The sequence below is a fragment of the Atta colombica genome, unplaced genomic scaffold (genome assembly GCF_001594045.1).
Source record: "Atta colombica isolate Treedump-2 unplaced genomic scaffold, Acol1.0 scaffold121, whole genome shotgun sequence".
Taxonomy (NCBI): Eukaryota; Metazoa; Arthropoda; class Insecta; order Hymenoptera; family Formicidae; genus Atta; species Atta colombica.
The window spans coordinates 1,111,662-1,133,638 of record NW_017259208.1 but is presented as its reverse complement, the minus strand read 5'-3'; the positions used below and the strand labels follow the sequence as shown (position 1 = coordinate 1,133,638).

The 21,977-nt window shown below is 34.6% G+C and overlaps 1 protein-coding gene across 3 annotated transcripts in view; it reads right to left on the bottom strand.

Annotated features, from left to right (window-relative positions):
- LOC108694685 (beta-1-syntrophin) overlaps positions 1-19,798 on the bottom strand; it is a 21,363-nt gene extending 1,565 nt beyond the window's left edge. Inside the window, exons 1-17 of one of the 3 annotated variants that reach the window (XM_018204327.1) lie at positions 19,619-19,798; positions 16,982-17,421; positions 14,759-15,075; positions 12,910-13,310; positions 12,343-12,684; positions 12,108-12,252; positions 11,614-12,022; positions 11,354-11,446; positions 10,220-10,586; positions 9,633-9,845; positions 8,946-9,473; positions 7,371-7,670; positions 5,918-6,212; positions 5,358-5,624; positions 3,505-3,666; positions 550-971; positions 86-271 (exon numbers count right to left, since the gene is read on the bottom strand). In XM_018204327.1, the coding sequence (XP_018059816.1) occupies positions 86-271; positions 550-971; positions 3,505-3,666; positions 5,358-5,624; positions 5,918-6,212; positions 7,371-7,670; positions 8,946-9,473; positions 9,633-9,845; positions 10,220-10,586; positions 11,354-11,446; positions 11,614-12,022; positions 12,108-12,252; positions 12,343-12,684; positions 12,910-13,310; positions 14,759-15,075; positions 16,982-17,421; positions 19,619-19,798 (5,067 nt within the window). Of the gene's footprint in view, positions 1-85; positions 272-549; positions 972-3,504; positions 3,734-3,915; positions 4,145-5,357; positions 5,625-5,917; positions 6,213-7,370; positions 7,671-8,945; positions 9,474-9,632; positions 9,846-10,219; positions 10,587-11,353; positions 11,447-11,613; positions 12,023-12,107; positions 12,253-12,342; positions 12,685-12,909; positions 13,311-14,758; positions 15,076-16,981; positions 17,422-19,618 lie in introns of those variants that run through there. The other 2 variants (XM_018204326.1, XM_018204325.1) reach the window with 2 other exon arrangements.
- Positions 19,799-21,977: the final 2,179 nt, after the last annotated feature.

Genomic DNA, 21,977 nt, shown 5'->3' with positions numbered 1-21,977 from the left:
AAAAATTATATTTAAAATATAATTATTTTAAATAAATAATCGGAAAGACATTAAACAATTCGTATAGCAATTCACTTTGCATTACCTGATTGTTCCTCTCAACAGCTTCACGAATAACCGTAATCCATCGAGCTGCCGCTTCTTCAGTATCAGCCGCCAGTCGTAATGTTGGAGCACCTTTTTTCTTTATCGCAAAACCGTGTATTCTCAATTCAGGCGTTTGCTCCACATCGTACTTGAGAAGCATTACCGCTCCCACCGGTTGCGAATCCTGTTACGATAAGTGCACTTTAAGTCGGAATTGACTTTCGACTTGGGTAAATCAATTCTTGGCAATTTCTACTTCGAATTTTCAAAATTACATTGATTCTATTTTTTACTTTTAAATAAAAAAATAAATAAGTATCTTGTTTATTTTTTATTAAATATACTTGAAGATATTTCTCTTGTTATGACTTTTCATAAAAATTTTCTAGATATTCGCAGGCACCTGGTATGCAATAAGCTTACGTCACAAATTTGTTTTTAAAAATAATAAATTTCGTTTACCGAGTCAGTCTTATAACAATACAGGCAGTTGTCACGACGAAGAGCGAACCATCGTCGAACCCATTTTTCCGTGCACGACGATGTGGATTTTCTCCATAAGTATCCCGAATAGAGTGGTGCTTCTTCAGCGGTCTCCTTCGCTCCGATACGTGCAACACGCGGCGCCAAAACGTTGCAAGTTCTTGCGACTTCTAATTCCAGAACATCCGTACCGGAGTGCGCCAGTCTTACGACCTCCGAATGCGTGGCGTCCATAACGCTTCTGCCGTTTACCGACATGATGATGTCGCCAACCTCGAGACCGGAACTCTCCGCGGGCGTGTCTGGCTCGATCGCGGAAACTACCACGGGCTTTGAGCCATGAATACGAAATCCAAATTCGCCGCCAGCTTCGCGTTTCACAACTACCCTCTTGTCGCTTTCTGCAAATATAAAATGTAGCTACAGCTTTTTCTCATGAAATTAAAGAAATTAGAAAGTTGAAATCCTTTGCGATTGACAGAATTATCTTTTTCATAGAGAATTTTTGCATTTTACAAAATTGAAAATTAACTTTTTAGAGAATTTTTGCATTTTACAAAATTGAAAATTAACTTTTTAGAGAATTTTTGCATTTTACAAAATTGAAAATTAACATATACATTTTATCTTTTTTATCTTTTTTACATTTATCAAAAAGAAATATGTATATTTTAAAATATTATTAAATCAAAATTTCACAGATTGTTACTAATTCGATGGTAATCGTAATTATTAATTTATTTAACACCTAAAAAACACCTAAATATTTATACTTAAAATTTGGCAAAAAAAATTTAATTATAATATCGAATTTTATAACAATTATTTTATATATTATAATTATTCTGTATATAATACTTTTTAATCTTTATTATATATACTATATACCTAATGTTTATGAAGAAAAACGCACATTATATTCTTTTTATCTTAATTTCGTATGTTGAAACACAAAAGATTAGTACATTTTAATTTTTCCTCTTACAGTAGCATTTAATATGCAAATCCGAACGGATTACATTTTGTCGCTTTTAATATACTTGGACAAAGGGACTCGCATGAAATGGTTTAAATTGTTAAGCCTCGCGCTTTACAGCCATGCTATGTGGTATCGAGTGACGTATCACAAGAATAGATGCGACACGATTATGTCCACGCGAGCACAATCGGGCAAGCAAATCGGTCGCTCTAGATCAGAAAAGGGCCGAAGCGGAAGAAAAATGTATTGACGATGGCACGATGGCGACGTAGATGTTCAATGCAAAAAGGCGCGGAGCGCCGCGTCAGCATGAGCTACAAACGTAATCGAGCATATTTAGAGCTCAGACCTTTTCCTTCATAATACAGAGGTGACTTCGATCGCCGTCATCGTACCATCATAGTGCTACTTTTATTTTTGCGTCATTGCAAGCTTTATCCATTTTAGTCTTCTCTTTGATCATGAACGTGAAAGACGCTGGAAAAAGCACAACTTGATGCGCGCGAAGTTCATCATATACGGCATCATAAGCACTGCCGGATATACATAGAGGCAGTTGTCAAGAGGTAATGAGGTGGTGTAATACCCCATGTATCCCCTAGAGTCATCGTCGTATGTCCCATCTATGGATGCTTTGATCGATTTGAGCCCGATTAGAAAAATGTCGCGACACCAATAATGCCATAATTGTAAATGTCAGGCGTAAAACGTTACGTTTTATCAATGAATTAAATCTTCTTACGATACACGAGTTGTACTAGATACTTTGTAATGGCAGGTGCACTTATTGAGACATCGAAATCATGCCTCGGCAATTCTTGGCCGACGTTCAGTGTTGTTAGCGGTACACCTTTTAACTTTTGTCGAGATATAGCACCTTTGCTAGATATTTGTTCGTTGTTAATTTGACGCCAGATAGTGCTTTATGAATAGAAATTAAGTCATAAATATAAATTATCTTCGCAGTCTCTTCAAGTAGTTGTAAGACTCTCTAGGAAATGTCGTAATTATAATTAAGTGTCGCTTGACCGAAAAGATAACTTCCATGAAATATTATAGTTTAAACGAGAAGATTTTAAAAGAAAATATCTTGTTTTATATACTAAGACCGATTTTGGTAAAATAAAAATTGGTTATAAAATATTAAAAATTTAGCTAAATACAGATCTCAAAATAATTTTATTGGACCATCAAAATAGTTATACGTAGAAATCTTAAGTTGAATAATACTACAAAAAGTTTTAACATTCTAGTAACCAGTTTGTGCGTCCTACATAATTGTTTTAATGTTTCAACAAAATTATTTTTAGATCTGTATTTATATAACTAAATGTTTAAATACCTCAATAAAACCGTTCTTTCTGTATATTAACATATTTTTTAGAATAAACATTATCGATAGAATAAACATTATCGTAATGTATTAATGTATTGAATCTTAGTATGATTTGCAAAGTTTCAACTTTGAGGAGAAAAAAAGTGAAGTGTGTGTATCGATATATTTGTATCTGTATTGATGGCTAATTCATTAGTATGTCTGACATTTTTATGTACTGTGTGACACATGTATAGTTATATACATACATACCTACACGGTTAAAAACTTAAAACACATATTGTGAATTGTAGATTTGATTAGACCCAAAGCAGCAGCTTTCAAATGGTGTTACAGAAAAAATGTCCAGAAATTTGTCCATTTTTAAATATATTTATATGGAGATATTCGATCAGTAACTCTGATAAGTTATCAAATATCATAAAATCGATGTTTAACTGAAACAACTTTTTATAATAATTATTTTATAATTATTATTATATAATTAGTACGAGATCTTTTAACTGAAAAAATTTTGCTTAAAACATCATTCATCATTATTGATCAATCCAACTGTTATTTTTACTTCTTTTTCAAAATATTTTTTTCTATATTTAAAAATAAAACTTCATCCCGTTACCTGTCGTCGTCACACCAAATTTCGCCAGAGCTTGACCCTCCCTACACCAGACTCTGAGCATGCACTTAAGCAGCTCCTCCAGAGCTTGCTTCAATGTCACGTCCTTGTCCACTTCCGTCGTGCACTCAGAACCCGCGGAGTTGCACACCATCGTCGGTTGTCAACGGAACAAATTCAAGGCAGCAAGAGACTTATCACTCATAGGCTATCTTCTTCTCGAATTCTTCCACTTTTTCGATATTGAAGAGAAATTTATCAGACCACAGATTAAAATTGAGATTGAATTGGAATCTCTGACCGTTTAAAGTTCGCTAAACTTATATTGATTTTCTTTCTTTTAATTGGTTAGAATTCAATTCAATCTCAATCTTAATCTGTAGTTTGATATCGGCAAAATTTCTTTCACCGCACCTCCGACCGGAAGACGAAGCTCCGTTCGCGCGCGATCGAGGATGAACTTACGAGTGTACACAGAAAACGGCGGATTCGCGAAGACGATGTCTCGAGCCAGCAGCCTCGAGGAATGCGACTCGGCGCCCTGACCCACTGACTGCCAGCCAAAAGCTCCTTCTTCGAGTCACCGCCCCGCCGATCCCTCCGGTACCCTCGCACGTTCCTGCGGTTCGCGAGCGCCGCTGCGCTTCTTCATCGTCTTCGCGCGAGCACAAATCACTTCTCCCCTAACTTTGGTTTCCTTCTTCACCACGGACGAGCCGGACTTAATGTCTCGCTCGATGGCTGCTCGGGTGGATTATATTTAGACGAGAGTATTACGCGGAGCTTATTTAAAGAATCGGGAAGAAGGCCTCTCTCCCTCTGTACCGGCCTTTCTTTCTTTATCCATGTCTTTTTCTACTTGTTGACTCATGACCTAATTCTTTTCTCTTCTTTTCTTGACCTCTTAATTTTAATTTCTGCGTCTCTTGTTCTCGCTTTCTCTTTTTTTTTTCTTCATTTAAATAATTTTGAATATTCATGACAACTCGCTTTGTGCTCACAGTTATGCATATAATGTTATAAGTGTAATTTTATTATAATCCTTATTTCTCTCTGCATCTATTCAATTTAATTTGTATTATTCTCCATCTCCAATCTTTTCGATTGTCTTCAGAAGAATTATGTCAGATGATTGAAATAAATTTTATCTATTTAACTTTCTGACACCATGATCTATTTGTTTATGTATCTCTTCTATCTCATGTCATTACCTCCTTTTTTCCTTTTTCCTTCCTCTACTTCTTTTTCTACATTTCTTTTTCGCCTTCATCTTGCCCCCGTTAGCTGTCTATCTAAATCTCTTTTTTTATAGCAGATATATCACAGGATGCTTTCGCGAAACGGTTTAAGAACATTCTTCGACGATGCGTGAATCGGCGTTAAAGCGGCACGTTTGTGCTGCGTTGGACGTCATCCGCCATCCGCCGAATGATCTCACGACGTAGAGATTTTGGAATACGGCTTAAGAATTTCTAACATAGACACGAACGATTATAGAACAGCTGCACCGATAAAACCGTGATTAACGATCGTGCTAATAGGTGTTCACGGATTTACACTTAAAAGATTAACATCTCGAAAGTTCATATGATTTATGTACACTTAAACTGGAACCATCGAGAAATTAAGCTATATTTTTATTATCATTTCTTTCAAACATTTTGCAAATATTTTTCACTTGAGCTGTCATTTCTTATAAAGTTCTTTTTAGTTGCTTCGTTAAAAAGTTTCAATTTTTTTACATGCCAGTAATCCATTATAAAATGATAAAACATAAAAGATATGAGAAAAAGAAAGTAAAAACTTTATGTTAAATTTCAAAATAATTTTAGAAACTTTTTTAATCTCTGACTTACCGAAACATTTCGTTTGTATCCTTTTATACATTTCACCGCTGCTTTTTCGATGTACCATCCTATGCGTAGCCGCTTGATATCTCTTCTTAAAATTCTTCTCGCTCTCCGTAGATTCTTGAGAATCCCGTCGCTCCTTATGGATACTATCTTCGTCGTCACCATCTCTGCTGTCAGGCCTTCTCCATACGTGACTTTCCTCGAGATCCCCGATATAAATCCATTCGCTACTTAAGTACGGTTCTACATAAGTATCCTCATCTTCTCTTCCTATCATTATGAAGAAATGACAAATATTATTCATTAAATTTTAAATTAATTAAATGCATTAAATGATAAATATATTATTTGTGTTAAATTTTACTCTTATTCATTCTTTTTTATTTAAATTTCACTCTTAGTTTTGTTCTAACATTATTTATTAAAAAAAGTTTAAAATTTTATATATTAAAAGTATAACTGAAAAATAATTGAAAAAGATAGAATTCAACCTTCCAAATGATGTATAAATTTGATTTAAATATTTTACTTTTTATCTCTAACATATATATTTTTTAATTTACCTGTAAGAATTTCCATACTAGCATCAGTACTTCGAGCTTGCAATCTTCTTCTGCCCATGTCATCGATTGAACCTCTACTTCCTGGTCGGGGAGTGGCTCTTTCTTCCGATTTGGCCCGAATATCCGATCTACCGGCACTGCTACGACGATGTCTACGATCTCCTCGATCTTCCGATCTGTACCTCTTGTCAAATTTCTTGTACAACCGATGTCCTGTAACGTGCTTGGAAGATGTTCTGTGTCCTTCTGGGGAGTCCGCAAAACCTGCCGGTGGTCGAACGATCTCTTCCGACACCTCGGGAGTGAAGCAACAGGAGGGCACACACGATAGAGAAAGAAGGCAGATAGATTGACAGTAGATAGAAAGTAGATAGAAAGAAGTACTACTTTGCATTCATATTTAATTTTCTACGTGCAGTTGAGCATTTATGATATTAAAATCTAATCTAAAGAAATGCATAGATGCTAATAGTTCATGATATTAAAATTCTGTTCTATTCTCGATTATTTTAATTTTTAAGATAAATATTTACAATCTTTTAAAAGACTTATGGAATTTATTTATTTCAATAAAATTTATATCAAAAGTGGAAAAAGTAGAACGAGATTTGATTTTTTTATAATTATTAAAATATATGTAAATATTTTTTATTATTTAAAAAAATTATGTAAACTTCACAGATATTTGTATTTTAATACAAATATTTTTACTTGTAATACAGTCTTATTTTTTTTTTTAAATGATATTCGTTAAAATGATATGTAGGAAAATGTATCAAAGTTAGTTTCAAAAGCAGAGCATAAATCTATATGTTATTCCTATGAACGCTATTTATTTATACAACTCATTAATATATCAAGCAAATGAAAAAATTATTTGTACAATTAACATTTGTACAAGCAGACTACAAAAAATAAACGAGATATTTAAGGTAAAAATAACTATTTGGAGGAATACTACATTCGAAATGGCAAAATTTTAAGGAAATAATAATAATTTTCTTGATTCAATATTTAGAAAGTTGCAGAAATTAAATATGTAACAAATATACTGCATATTTTTTACTCGCAAGAAAATGCTCTAATTTGAAACTACAATAAAGCTGCAGAAGTGCATTTTACGTTTATCTTTCTAATTTTTAAAAATTGTTACAAGAAAGCTTTTGATCGTAAGCAAGTACAATATAATGTCATTAAGTCCTATTAACTCTTTGCACTTAAAGTTTCCTCTTAGCCATTAGACAATTCAAAGTAATTCTTGTAATGCATTATTAATATCATATAAAAGTCAAAAGCATAATTAGAAAGAAAAATGATATAAAATTGAACACATTTCCATTTATAGAGAGCGCGTTCAAATGACGAAACAATATTGTCCTCGCAAAGAGGTCACCTCGGAGCAAAGGGTTAAAGTGAAAGACAAATGAATAATGCACGATAAGTAATATATCACCTCTCTGCCACAATGATGACAGTGCGCAGCATCCAAAGCGGCAACGGAGATGCAAGGCTGATCTGCGCTCTCGCTATAAAAGACGCTGTCGCTGCCCGGACTGACGGATCTCAACGATTCCGCCGACAGTGCTTTCAGTCTCGCCTCCGGACTTTGTGCTTCTATAACGAGCGCTCGCTGACCATTGTGTCCTGGACTACGCTGATAACGTCCAGGACTCAAGCGACTAGAACAAACTATGTCGTCCGCGACACGGGACTTTCTTCGCGGTAAACTGCCCGTTAATGCCGCGTTCTTATCCTGCAACGCGATTGTTTATAGATATAGAATGTGCGAAGAAGAAAGAATTATACAAAAAAAAAATTATTTTGCTAAGATATCTACAAATTTAATTGAATACAGAAAATGATTTTTTGAAACATCAAAATAATTAAATAAAAATCTCAAATATAATGAATGTACTGCAAGAAGTTTTGACATTTTAGCAATCACAATATCAAGCAATTATTAGACCGATATGAATATAAATGAAATTTTACGTAAAAAAAACTCTATATTTGATCGAAACGGATCTTAGTGCTTAAATACATATTTCTTATGTAATTTTATATATTGTACAATACATTCTGATTCTGCATATTGCGCGCCAAAATGTTTTTTCGGATTTAAAACGTTGTATTCTTGTTAAAAGATACTTATTAAAAAATTATTAAATTGTTTGTATAATTTAATAAATGATATTTTGGTACAATTTAATAAGTGATTATTCTGGAATCAAAATGTATATAAATTCAAGAAATATGTATTTAAGCATTGAGATCAGCTTCGGCCAAATATTGGATTTTTCTTATTTAAAATTTTAGTAATCAGTTTCTATGTTTCACCATGTAACTACAGTAACGAAAATTCTGTAGTTACATAATATGAAGCGTAAACTAACCTTTAAGCGTTCTATTGAATTGGATTTTATAACACTATGATGCTTCCAAATTTAAACAGCTGTAATTTTGTTAAAATGAACAAAATTTAAATTACAATAAAAAAGCTTAAAATCTCTTCTTTTAAGAGGCCATTATGTTTTTTGAGCCCTTGTGTATTTGATAGTTTTTATATATATAGATATAGAAAACGAGATGAACAAAACAGGAAGCTTTCTTCTTATTTTGTAGGCCTGAAACGTAACCGAAAAAAAAATCTGCGAAAATTTTTGATTTTCTAACGTGAAAGCTTAAAATTTTCTTTACAAAATTTTTTAAAATGTTTTTAAGATTTTTTGCTGAGTAAAGATTTATCACTGATTAAATAAAAGAAGCATTTTGACTTTAATTGTTAAATTTTTTAAAATCATATAAAATTTTTTAAAACATAATACATACAAATAAAGTAGCACTTTTGTTCCAATACATAATTGATATTAAATTATTACATAATTTGAGGATCCAATAAAATTATTTTCAGATCTAGCCAAATTTTTAATTACTTTAGCAAACCATTCTTTCTGTATAATCTTTTCTTTATAAAAGAATAACAAAATATACCGAGTACATTAACGATCATCATGCAAGTCGTGCTTACCTCATTGCTGCGTCTTCTGGTAGAAATATAACCACTGGTCTTTCTTCTTGGGCTTTCCCTGGTCCGACGATGTCTCGCGTTCTCTGCACCTTCCCGATGCATGTGATGATGGTGATGATGATGCATATGATAATGATGACTGCAGCTTGAATCGTCGGACGTCGGCGCGTGTGGACCATCTTCGGTTTGCTCCATTCTCCATTCCTCCTTTTGTGGACTTCTGAGCACTTGTTGTTGCTGTATTTGCGTCGACTGTTGCACAGAGTCCCGTTTTCTATTATTCCGATGAGGACTCCGAGTCGACGTCGGCTTGCTGCGCGATCTATGACGATGGCTAGGAGTCGGGCTGACCTCGACGTTCTCCGGATATACTGGTTCCGCGGAGTGCTCCAATTCTACGTTGCTCGATGTTCCTCCGAGGAAGTCTAAGCTGAAAGTTTTCTTTTTTCGACGACGTTCCTCTTCGCTCCACATGCGAACGTCAGGTGGCGATTCGGCGTAACCTCCGGACGACGATCGATGACCCTCCTTAAAATGAAACAATAAATCTTTTGCGATTAATAAAAATTTTATTTTATTTTATATATCTTACAGCTACATGTAATTTCACTGTAAACGTCTTCGAACTTTTCACAAATTTGAAACAAAAATAAAATTTTTATAAATTATATAATATTGTAAACTTACATCTCGATCCAATTCAGTCTCTGAGGTATGTCCACTGCGTGGAGCGACTTGCTCTAAATCATTATTCGGGTCCGTCATTGCGTCCTTTAGGTCGTAGCTACCTGAACTACTGCTGCTACTAGACCTCATTGCCGGTGGAGGTAGTTCTAATCCAAATGCAATTTCCGCTTCTTCTAAAATTGGTGGCGGACTACATGGCTCCTCGATAACAGCCTAATAATATAAAATACAAATTTTTATTAAATTTTTTTTTGCTAATATACTAATTCTATATACTATTCTGTTGCTTAATTAACTTTAAATGAATTTTATTTTGCGAAAAATTAAAGTTTAAATTAAAGTTTAAATTAGATCGGTAATATAAAGTAAAAATTATATAAAGTCTTAAGTCCATTTTCAATACATTTTTAATTAAAAGAAAAAATTAGAAATTAAAATTAAAAACTAAATTTGTCTCAAAAGTAACAAAAAAGTAATAATGTGCAGTTATATTGTATGTATAGCGATTATCTTGTAAATTTATTTAAATTGTTTAATTTGAATAACATCCCTCCGGCATAATTAAAATGTAATTAACGAGCATTTACCTCGCTCCTCGCCAGACTGTAAATTGAGCTTGCGCTTTCGAAGGAGCTGCCTTCAGCGGCGGTCGCGGTGGTCGAAGCGGGCGCCGATGCCGCAGCACTGGATGTCTGCGGTGGCCTCGACCAGGAACTGGTCGTGGCGGACGTGCCTGTAGTGGTCCCAGTTTCCGTAGAAGTATTGGCAGTGACATAATCCTCGGAGGTCTCGGAAATATCAGTGTTCGTGCGTCCGCCCGAGTCGGTCCTCGCTAGGCTCAAACCGAACTCGCTCGACGACTGCGACTGGGGTTGAGACAACGGCGGACCTGGACTCGCGCGGCGTAATCCACTTCTCGGTCGGCCGTTACTCGCAGAAATAGATGATTCGATACTGGGGAGAGGAATGAACATAAATTTTAATTTAAATGTATGGAGAAAAAGATTTGAAGAAAAAGCAGGGTATCAATGTTATGGGCTAAACATTTTATGTACATTGATTGTAACATTACTAAGGAAAAAATATATACATTGACGATAATATATTTTTTAAGGGTAAGGATAATAAATGTCTGTTCGTTGTTTCAAATTCCTAAGCACGTATCCACTATTGCTATATTGGAAGATTATAATAACATCTTTTAACATTTTATTATACAAACATAAAATAAAAAGTCAAACAAAAATATAAAGTATATATAAATATTAATAATGATTGCAAAAAGCCGAGAAAAAAATATTTACAAAATTATAATATAATTATAATATATTGCATTATATTATTTAATGTATTTATAAATTTTTGGGAGGAATGAACACACTTGAGCGAACATTATTCTGCAATTTCCATACTAAATATTTAATATTTTTTTTAAATTATAAAAAATAAATCCATAGAATTTTCCTTTTATGAAAAAAGTTATCATAGAAAAAGTGATGCCAATTATTGAAATTATTATCTATCATTTCATTTGTATTGTATGCAAAAATATATGTCCACTCAAATATAATTAACTCAAATATAATTAATTTATGTACAAAATGATTATGTACAATAATATATTTTGAGATATGTATTCTAAGCATGATTTGCTTCGAAAATATCGAATTTAAAATTGGGGAACTACTGTGAAACCAAATCAGAATGTGTTATAGTCTTACATATCGTACGCATAAAAATGTGCTGCTGTGGATACATCATTGTAAATTTGTTGAAACTGTACTGGTAACAGATCTTGTATTCTGTAAGACCGTCTGTAAAAAGTACCTTCTATAAGTAAAATAATATGCAAAACAGAATACCGATACGAGAATCTCTTGATATCTTTTGATCAGAGTATCGGATTATGGTTGCTCCGCAACTACTAATAACTTTAATATTCTCTACCGAAGAGATTTTATTAAAATGAATCCTAATCTACCTTGGTGTGAGGGGTTGCACCGGAGTGGCTGGTTCCAAACGTATTCTCGGACTCGGTGGGCAAGGTTCCACCTCGTCTTCCACGTCCAGAGCTTCGGTATCCATTGAGGAACGTTGCTGATGTTGTAAAAGCAGGAGATGTCTTCTCCTCGAAGATGGTGTCAATAGAGCTAACGAATCAGCTTGAAGAACTGTCGCTTGCGACTCGTTCCATATTCCATCGCTGTGGTCCCTAGTCACGTCATTCGTTAAAGAATCACTGGAGGCAAACGGTGAAGTCACCTGGCCGACGATACTAGTACCGGCGACACTAGTCCCAGTACTAAAAGCAGGCGGATAGACTGCAGTGTGCAGTAAGGTGCAGGTGGGCAACGAATCGTCCTTCGGGGTCTGCGAAATTCTTCGTGTTGCTAAAAAGTATCATTGATTACATTCTACAAGAATTTCTTTATCAACATTAGCATAAGTAGTTATTAATTGCATTATAATACACACTTGCTGCTGCGGTTGGTGATGTAGGGGAAGTTGGAAGTGACCTAGGAAGCATAAAATCATCTGATGATAGACCTTGTACACCATCCTCAAGAGATACGCTTCTTTTTCGAAAAAGACCCCGACGTATTAGATTTTCATGGAACTCCTAAAAAGATGTGATTATTTTACAAACATTTTATTTGATATATTACGATAAATTTCAATCTTTAAAATACATTTCAAAATGTTTACCTACCTCTTCGTGATGATCCTCGTGAGGCGAGAGGCTTCGCAATAAAGATAGATCCTCGGGTGTCGAGGAAAATTGGACGGGTGTTCTGACAGTTCTGCCCCAAGAATCCTGCTGATTCCTTCTGCAAGTGTGAGGATAACTTGGCTCGCTACTTTCTCCAATAAGTTCACGTCTCTCGACACGAATTTCGCCATCGGAGAAGGTCTTCTGGAGAGGAAGGAATCGATGAGAGGGCTCGGAGATCCGGCTAAGAAGCGCGCGAGCATCAGGCGACACCGGTGCCGGTTTGAAATTTATAAAAATCTCCTGATCGTCTATATCGAGGGATTTACGATGTTGGTTACACTGGAATAAACACAGAATAGATAATGTACTATTAAATGGTTTACTATCATTACTCTTTATCGATTCGTTGAAATTATATCTTGAATCAGAAAAAAATGTATATGATTCTACAAAAAAATGTACAAAATGTACAAAAAATGTACTAAATGTACAAAAATATATACATGAATCTTCCAGATTAAAGCTCTTTGTAAAATATATAGGAGTTGATATCAAAATACTTACAACGCCAATAGGAACAATTGCGATGTCTCCATTTGGCAAAGTTTCTTCAACGACAACGGCGGTGACAGAGCGAATAGGTGGTGGTGTTGTTGAAATAAGAAAAGGTGACCTTGGTGGCTCTTCACTTTGAGTCCTATGAAGCGGCTCGTGTTCAGTTTCCTCTTTTGCTGGCGCACCAGCCTGGCCACCAAGCGGCGTTCCTAACTGTCCAGCTTCCGAGTAACTTTTGGTTAATTTTCTACCGTTGAAAACACCATTAGTTTGAGCACCTTGAGAAACCATCTTGACACGATGGATGGTTCTAGGACTGAGAGTCACCGGAAGTATACGACCGCGAAACATTGGCTGGAGCTCAGTTTGCGTCGCCTGAGTCTTCATGGCACCGCGTTTAGGTTGTTTCTCTGGAACAAATAAATTGCTACAAATCGGCCTCGAATTGATTTGTAAACTGCATAAAAGTTTGTCGATTTATTATAACAAACTTGAAAGAAATTGTTTGAAATAAACTTTAATTAATTTTAAATATTTGGTACTTTGAAATATTTAAATAAAGAACAAATAATATTTTTATATTAAAATAATATAAAATAATTATAAATTATTTTATAAATAAATAATCTTTAAATAAATTTCTTATGCAAATTTATAATAACAAAATTAATTTCAAACTTGTCAAAAAATTAAAAGAAGTCACTAGTATATAATTTAGTTCACTATGTATTTTGTTTGTTAATATTTTTGCAATGCAGTATAATAATAGAAATTTATTTTGCACTTGCAACTTTAAGTGTATTCCTTCGCTCATTTTATTGTGAAAAATTTTATTATATTATAGTTCTCTTTAATTCATATTAGTCTAGCATGAAGTAGGCTTTGCCATCACAAACCGACCGCGAGTAAATAGCTTTAACTACTTTCCCCACATAATCTATGATACTTGGCTTGGGATCAAAATAGCGGGACGATATGGATCATCCGTGCGCAGTTGCTGCACAGTATGAAACCTCAGATTAAATTTCAATAAAAATTAATAATTTATTTTCAACTATTAAGAACCAATATAAAAATATTTTAGTTGTAATTTTATCAAGATTGGACAATGCTAAGTTAAAAAGTTAAAAATTAATTAATTTTAACTTTATTTAGTTATATTTTAGACTCTTAATTTTTTAACTTTATTAGAGTTATGTTTTATTGGTAACTATTAACTTTTAATTTGATTTTTTAAAAGTTAACACCAGGGGTTGACGTTATACGGATCCTACAATATACTCGAATTATATGCTTATACATTCGTGTTTATCAGAAATGTATTTTTCTAATTTTAAATAATTTCAAATATTTCATTTACGTTTAGACAGAGAATAAAGAAGTTTAAAGCGTCGTTGTGAGCTAAAATCACGATTTTCTTGAAAAAGCAGTTTACTTTGTAGGGATTATTTTTTGGTGCCCCAGAATAATCATGCAAAAGATTATGCAATTGATCAAAATCCGTGAAATATATATGTGAATTTCTTCTTAATTAGTTAGTTAAAAAAGTTAATTTTTTTACTTAGTTTTTTAATTTAGTTTAAAAAAGTTAACTTGAAATCATGAAATAAAGTAAATTTAATTTTTAACTTTTCAATTACTTTTTTTCCATTAACTTAACTTTTAATTAAATTAATGTCACTATGAATTAACTCAACTAAATTAAACTTTCAAGGCTGTTAACTTTAATTTAATTTAGTTTAAAAAAAAAAAATTAACTTACGGAACCCTGAATTTTATAATTAATTATTTTATGCTCTTATATTTATAGTTTATGTTAAGAAACTATTCAATCGTGATATTAAAATACACGACTTACCAAGTACGAGAACACGTGGCTCAACGCCAGGATAAGGATGAGCTAAGGGCAAGGACAAAGGCAGTATAGTATTCTGCATAGTCGGCTGCGAATCTATAAGACGTTCCGGATTATGTGGCCTCGGAGGGCTTATGTTCCTTGGGACTTCAAACGATGTAAGCGTGTGCGATCTTGCGAAGCTCACGTGCTTTGCTTTTGGAGCTTGTGATATTTGCATCGTTGTCAAGGAGGCAGGAGGAGGAGGTACTACTGGTGGTAATACTGGTCGTGGACCTTCCAATTTCGTGGATTCTTCGTCCTCCGGGACCCAAGTGTACCTATCGCGATAAAAAGCTTAGATTCAAAAATTATAATACCATTAAACAATAATTTATATTGTTAATCGATATCTCAATTAATATCAGCAAAATTGGTGATGGATGCTTCTATAAATGTCTAAAGTACTTTTCAATTTAATTTATTATCACTTCAAATTATTCATATTAATTGAATTTTTATTAAAATAAGTACTGCTTTTTTATAAAATTTATATGGTAATCATTAATTAAAATTTTGTAAATTATTTTAAAAGTTGAGTAAATACTGTTGAGAATTTTTCAATAAAATATATATTTTCGTTAATAATGAAAATTAAGTGGGCTAAAATATCAAACGAATATATATAGGTCGTACTGTTGCAAATATGATTCGATTACACGCGTTACGAGTATATCGTAAAGGAAACAGAATGACAACGTGTCATTCTATCGAAGCGTACATGACCATTTTATGTAAACACGTATATTTTATACATTAATCTTTAAAAAATGACGTTATTGCACAAAGATTTTTACCGTAAAGTAATAAAACGTAAAAAATAAATGCATAAACAGAAAAATTAATAAACTTAAAATAAGATCATTAGCACGAGATGCTATATTTACATTATTCACATCATTATCTATTAGCTCCAGACTTTTTTCCGCATATTCTGCACATATACACAGCGATTTTGCGCAACCATAATTTTTTAATCGACCGCTTTCAGTTGACCTTAAAAAGCTGATAAAGGGGCGGTACATCACTCATGTTAATCAGAAATAAACTCAACCCTAGACACTATGCTATGAGGAGACCACGGAAGGCTTTACACGTAACAGTCGATGGAACATCGTGCTATATAAATACCGTTTTTATAAAATCTATCTAAAACTATAGAAGATACTCGGATCAATATAAGCCAAGATAAATTTCTAATATGACTTTTTTGCTATATCAATTGTATAAAAAAGCGTCATCACTCTGTTAAATCTATAGTGTCAAATTTGACCCAATTTAAGTCGCCCACTCAATATGTCATTATTTTATACTAAAACAAACAATGGATGACACTATGTAGTGCCAATTTGATATTTTATAGTGTCAAATTAGCACTACATGATATCAAAGTTTAGTATAAAATAATGATATATTGAGTAGGAGCAGTAGTGCAACTTAAGTTAAATTTGATGTTGTAGATTTAACAATTGCAGATTTTTATAGATCTCTTAGCAAAAACTCACAATAGATTTTTCTAGTAAAATTGTATGATTTTCCTAACAACAATATAATATATTTGTAATAATTTTTAAATTTCCAACTTTTTCGTTTATATTGTAGATAAAAGAACGTTTCTTCCCCTTAGATTTCAATTTCGTTTCCTTTGCATGCTCACCATTTGCACTGCGACACGCCTTTCGATCAATTACGTTACTAAAGTCTTTACCGATAAATCGATTAGTAGATATACATTCTAAACGCGTCTCGACGGAGTAATTTGCCCCAAATATCCGAAGCACTCGATTGCCAAATAGTCGAAGGTAATACCGCTTTTCGCAGGTGTCAATCTCGCGTATGCAGGTATACTGCATACGATATAGTAATTACTGTAATTGGAATATGAAACCGAACAGACTATATTTGATTTAAAAAAAATATATGTATATATGTATATATGTATATATAAATATCTCACGTCCATTAATATAATTGTAAATTTACGGAAGTACTTTTTCATCGCTATCGGAGAATTGCAGTTTCATATATCGCAATATTTGGAAATTAATAAATATATTACCATCAGCTTTTCAAAGCGTTTAAATTTCTCGACTTGTCGACTTGTCTTGATAGATTAGGGTCGTTTTTCGCGTTTAGAATTCTGACAGAAAAAGTCTATTACCGCAAGAGATCGATCTTCTTTCTCACCTCTTCGGATCGGGTACAGTGCAAAACGATCTTGGGCGCCGTCTAAAGTAGGAACTCTCGATCCAATCCGCCTCGTCCTCAAGGTCGTACCGCGATAAACCGCGGGAATAAGTCGGATAAGGCTGACGATACATAATTTGGAGGGGTCTTCGAGGATAGGGCGCGTCACAGAGGTTCTCGTCGCTGGGAACACTACGCACGCACGCCGACAGGATGGAATTTCTGGTAGAGCTGCACGGCGATGGTCCCCTTGTGGACAGGCATCCGAAGAAACCGCCGCCGGACTTCTCGACGGCGTCCAGCTGCCGACTGGTGATGCAGTACTGCTCTTTGATGTCCTCGCGCGAGTACAACGGCGTCGCGCGACGATCCCAGGAGTCCATAACACCACCAGGATCGCCGAAGCCGCTGTGGAGGTCTACTTGCGTCGAGACGTCCACCTGTCGCAAACAGGCACGATTAAATTCCCGGAAACCCAACCAGAGAACAATTCCGACGGGTTACGGACATTGATTGACAAACGAAGCGATCTACGCGAATGTAGGAGTATGGTATTTCAAAGAAATCCCTGTGCGAGACTGATTTATATTGATAACTGATAGATGATTTTGACGACAGCACTTTTTGATGGTTTAATATAATCTTGTGTTCAAAATTAATAATAAAAGGAGTTTATTTTTCAAAAATTAAAATAAGAAGCGAATGTAACTGAGATAACGCGAGGGAAGAAAAATATCTGAAAACTAATTACTGTCCAATGCTATCAAGAAACGAGAAAACTCTCTAAATGAAATTACTGCAAGAACATGTACGTAGACTTGTCATTTTTATTTGTAATACTTTTTTAGTTAGAATTACATTATAAAGTTTTCACATTTTTCAGCCCTGACTGAATTATCAATTCTTCACTTCACGTAGCGATCTGGTTTAACGTACTATTATTTTTTTTACTTTTCGCTACGAAGCAATATTAATTTTAATAATATAGAATAAAATTCAATTTATACGGGATTAATTATAAATATAATTTCCGATCAAGACAAGAGCTAAAACATTTATCGGCAATATTAAATTTCCGGTAAATTTCCTTGGTAAAAATTTGATATTCAAGACTGAAAATACCGAATTAAAAATATTTCTTGTTATGAATGTTGTGAAACATGAAATCACACTTTTTAAAAAATAAAAAAACAAAACATTCTCGTATAGGTCAGTATTGTCTTCCGCAGGGCAGTTAAAAATTGTATCGCTTTTCGCGCGCGCGCGTGATCGAGTACTGTAAACTGCTTCATTCATTGAAGTTCTGTAGCTATACATGGCTCATTGTACCAAACTACGTTATCGGAAATCGCAATAGTCGCTGCATTAAACTTCTGTAATTTCCCGGACTTTATTACCGTTCTTGTATTATTCCTTTCCTAAGCATAGAGTTCCGCTATCTTCTGCCCGCGCCATGGTGATGGCATTGTAGTCTAATGTCTATCGTATTATCAGTTTCCGGTAACAAGATTCATTCGGCTTATTCTCCATTTAGTAGAGATCAACGAGACGGACGAAGGAAACATTTCAACCGTCGTCAACGAAGAGCGTTTCTCTCGAGGAGATTGACCTACATTCGGTCCCAGGAAACGGATTTTGAAGCGCGAGCAATGTCCTCATTCTCCAAGGATGAGAAGATTAGAAAATAATATTATTATTTATCTGACCCAAAGAAAACTTGTCATTGCAGTATTAATTCATTTTTTTAATTAATTAAAATTATTTAGCAAAATAATAAATAAAACAAAAATTGTTGTTGATTTAAAAATAATAAATATAGTTAAACATGTTGGTAAGTATATAAATAATAAAAATATATAATAATAGCAAAAGAAAATAATTAACTGCACATAGAAGAAAGCACAATATATTTTTCAGAAACTTTTTTTCAAAAGTTAATTAAAAAATATACATCATTTTATTAAATTTATTTATTAATTACTAAAATATATCAAAAGTAACAAGCAATGAATAAATTCAAGTTTATCTTGTCAACAATTGACGAGATCGATCTGATTACAATGGCAAATGCGGTAAATAAATTTCAATTGTCAAGACGCTCTAACTTTTTTCTTTTTAGAATACAGATGCGGAAAAAATATAAAATAAACGTTACGTAAGAATTTTGTTTGATTTAGTATTGTATTAGTTGGCGATATCGATATTGCATTATTTAAAATTTATTTTATATAGATACAAATGTAACGTTATACTATGATCATAAAGCTGTTGTAAATATGTTGCAATAAATCAAATTCTAAATGTTTTGTTTTTCTGTATGAATAACAATTCCACAAGGTATAAATCATAAATTAAAAGAAAACAAAACACGATTTAGTTAAAGTAAAATTAAAGCTTTCGACAAGATGTGTATTCATTTATACTTATTTCAGTTTATTTATTTCTTATTATTTATAATACATGTTTCATTTTTAGAATAAATAAAAGTGGAGAAGTGCCGTGAATGGAAAACGCGGTTGTTGGTTTGGAAAATAGCCGTACAGAGCAACTGACCCAATGCTTCGGCAGTTGAATATACATTCACGTTTTTTCTACGCATAAACATATCTATCATTGTAATTGAGATCTCGATGTTACCTGAGGATAATAAACGGGTGTCGTTCTGCCGACAGCGTTTGCATCTCCTCGCATAGCAGGCGGCATGCTCGCGGATGCCGTAGGCAGATTTCTCGGATTCATGGCAATTTCGGGACCGGGATGGATCCTCCTGACACCCGCCGGACCACCGGCGGGTGCCACGCTCGGTGCCTTCACCATCCTGAGCCGCACCCCGTGCGGTCACACCAACTGGCTACGAAAACGACGCACACCAGCTGGCCTATTGATCTACCCGCTTTTTCCCTCTCGAACGAGAGTAATTGTCCTACTCTCGGAAGTGAACCGAGAGATTTCCACGAGCGAGCCAGCTTCCTCGTAGACTATCTCGTCGGCGCGCTTCGCGCCCGCAGGACCTTCATGGTCGCACGAGCGGGATGACGGGTCCACCACCCCGACTGTGTCCTTACGCGACACTCGCGCCTCGACGGATTCGCGGTAATCGGCAGACTCCTGGCGATTGATACGTGCCGCGGAGGACCTGACAACGATGAGTGCGAAGGTGGTGATGGTGACGGCCACGACGACGTTGTGGCATACGTCGGACCACGACCGAAGCGACGCGTCTCGGTGGTCCTCGCGAGAACGCGAGGGATGACGAGCTCTCCTATGGGTTGAAAGAGACGCAACCGGAGAGTGCGCGTACTGGTGCAAGGAGGACAGCGTGATACGAGGGTAGGTACGGTAGAGACAGGGTGGAAGAAGCAGCGATGTGATAGAGGGGGATGAATGGAGGGAGTGGAAGCGTGGGAGAAATTGAAACGGGGAGGAAAATCATAGCGGATATTCGCGGCAAAAAAGAGATGATGATGACGGGGGTAGTTGACGCGGTGGGGATATTTGTAACCTTCGTTATTCTCGACTCGTGTATTCGCTTTGTGAGCTGCACGATACGTTTTCCTCGCTATCTGGCGTATTAATATCATGATATTTATCCGTGTCTCGTTCGTTTAATGCCGATGGGGTGAACGTCGTTCATAAATAGTTCTTTCCCGATTATTATCATATGGTGGCGAACTCTGTCGAATTAATTAATGACAATCTCAACATTTTTCTACTGAAAATGAAATTTTATAAGAAGATCTTATAATTAATTCTCTTCGGAATCAGTAAAACGTTAGTCAAAGTGGAGAAGCATTTGTTTATGTTATCCGAGGTTGCGCTAAATGATAAAGTGATCAAATTAATTATGTCCATATTCAATTAAAACATTCATAATTACATAATAATTCATATACAACTATATAATATTTATATTCAAATTATACATATTTACATACAAATATAATTATATTATATAATTATATTTCTTATAAATATATAATTATAGTATATATTGTATTTATATTGAAATTTTTGTAATTATAAAATTCACCTATAATTCTTTCTTATTTTTTATACTATGAATTAACCTATCCATATATAATCATCTAAAACGTCTAGTTTGTATCACAGAATGTTCCAATGTTAAAACATCACGGTAGCAAATAATTAGGTGAACAGTAATCGGGCTAATAGCATTGTCGCTGAATCAAAGATAAACCAGGAAATGAACGCGAGAATCGTTCCGTTGTGGGCACGTGTGCATATGGGACAATGGCATTAGCTGGGAGGAAAGATAAAAAAAAAGCGACATGTTAAACATACTGTGATAGAACTGGCACGTTGCGGCGATGAATGAGGAGGCCGCGGGGAAAGCGGTGGTAAGAGCAGTAGAGGGAGCGAGATAAACGAGATGACACAGTTGCAATATTGAAAAGACAAGCCGGACGCGTGTTGGCACGGCGGAATGAAACAAATATGACGTCATAGACGAGCGTCGTCCTTAAAGCTGCGACGCCTACGTTTGTGGCGTACATGCGCGTGGAAATACCGACGCTACGATACGGGATGAGCGTAGAAGAGAAGGAGAAAAGGGGTAAGAAGGAGAAACGAGAGAAAGAGGGAGAGAGAGCATGAGATTAAGAAGGAAGAAGAGGAGCAGAGTACAAGATTGGCCACGTTGAGACCAGATGGAGCTTTGGCACATTCTTCCGCCATCACCCTGTTTGTTGCGCGACCGGAACTACCCTCTGAAGTTCAAGTGACTAAGTATTTTAGTCGAATATAATTTTAATCACATGATGATAGAATTTTAATTCTATTATCTTTTTCGTTAAGTCACTGATTTGTTTGTTTGCTAAATTTTCAGCCTTATTTTTGTGATATATGTATGTATATATTTTAATATTATTTTAATTTAAAGTTCATTCATATAATTTATTAATGTTAGGTACTTGATGTTTGTCAGTTAATGATACTGTTTTTAAATTTGTTAATTTTATAGATCAAAAATCTCATT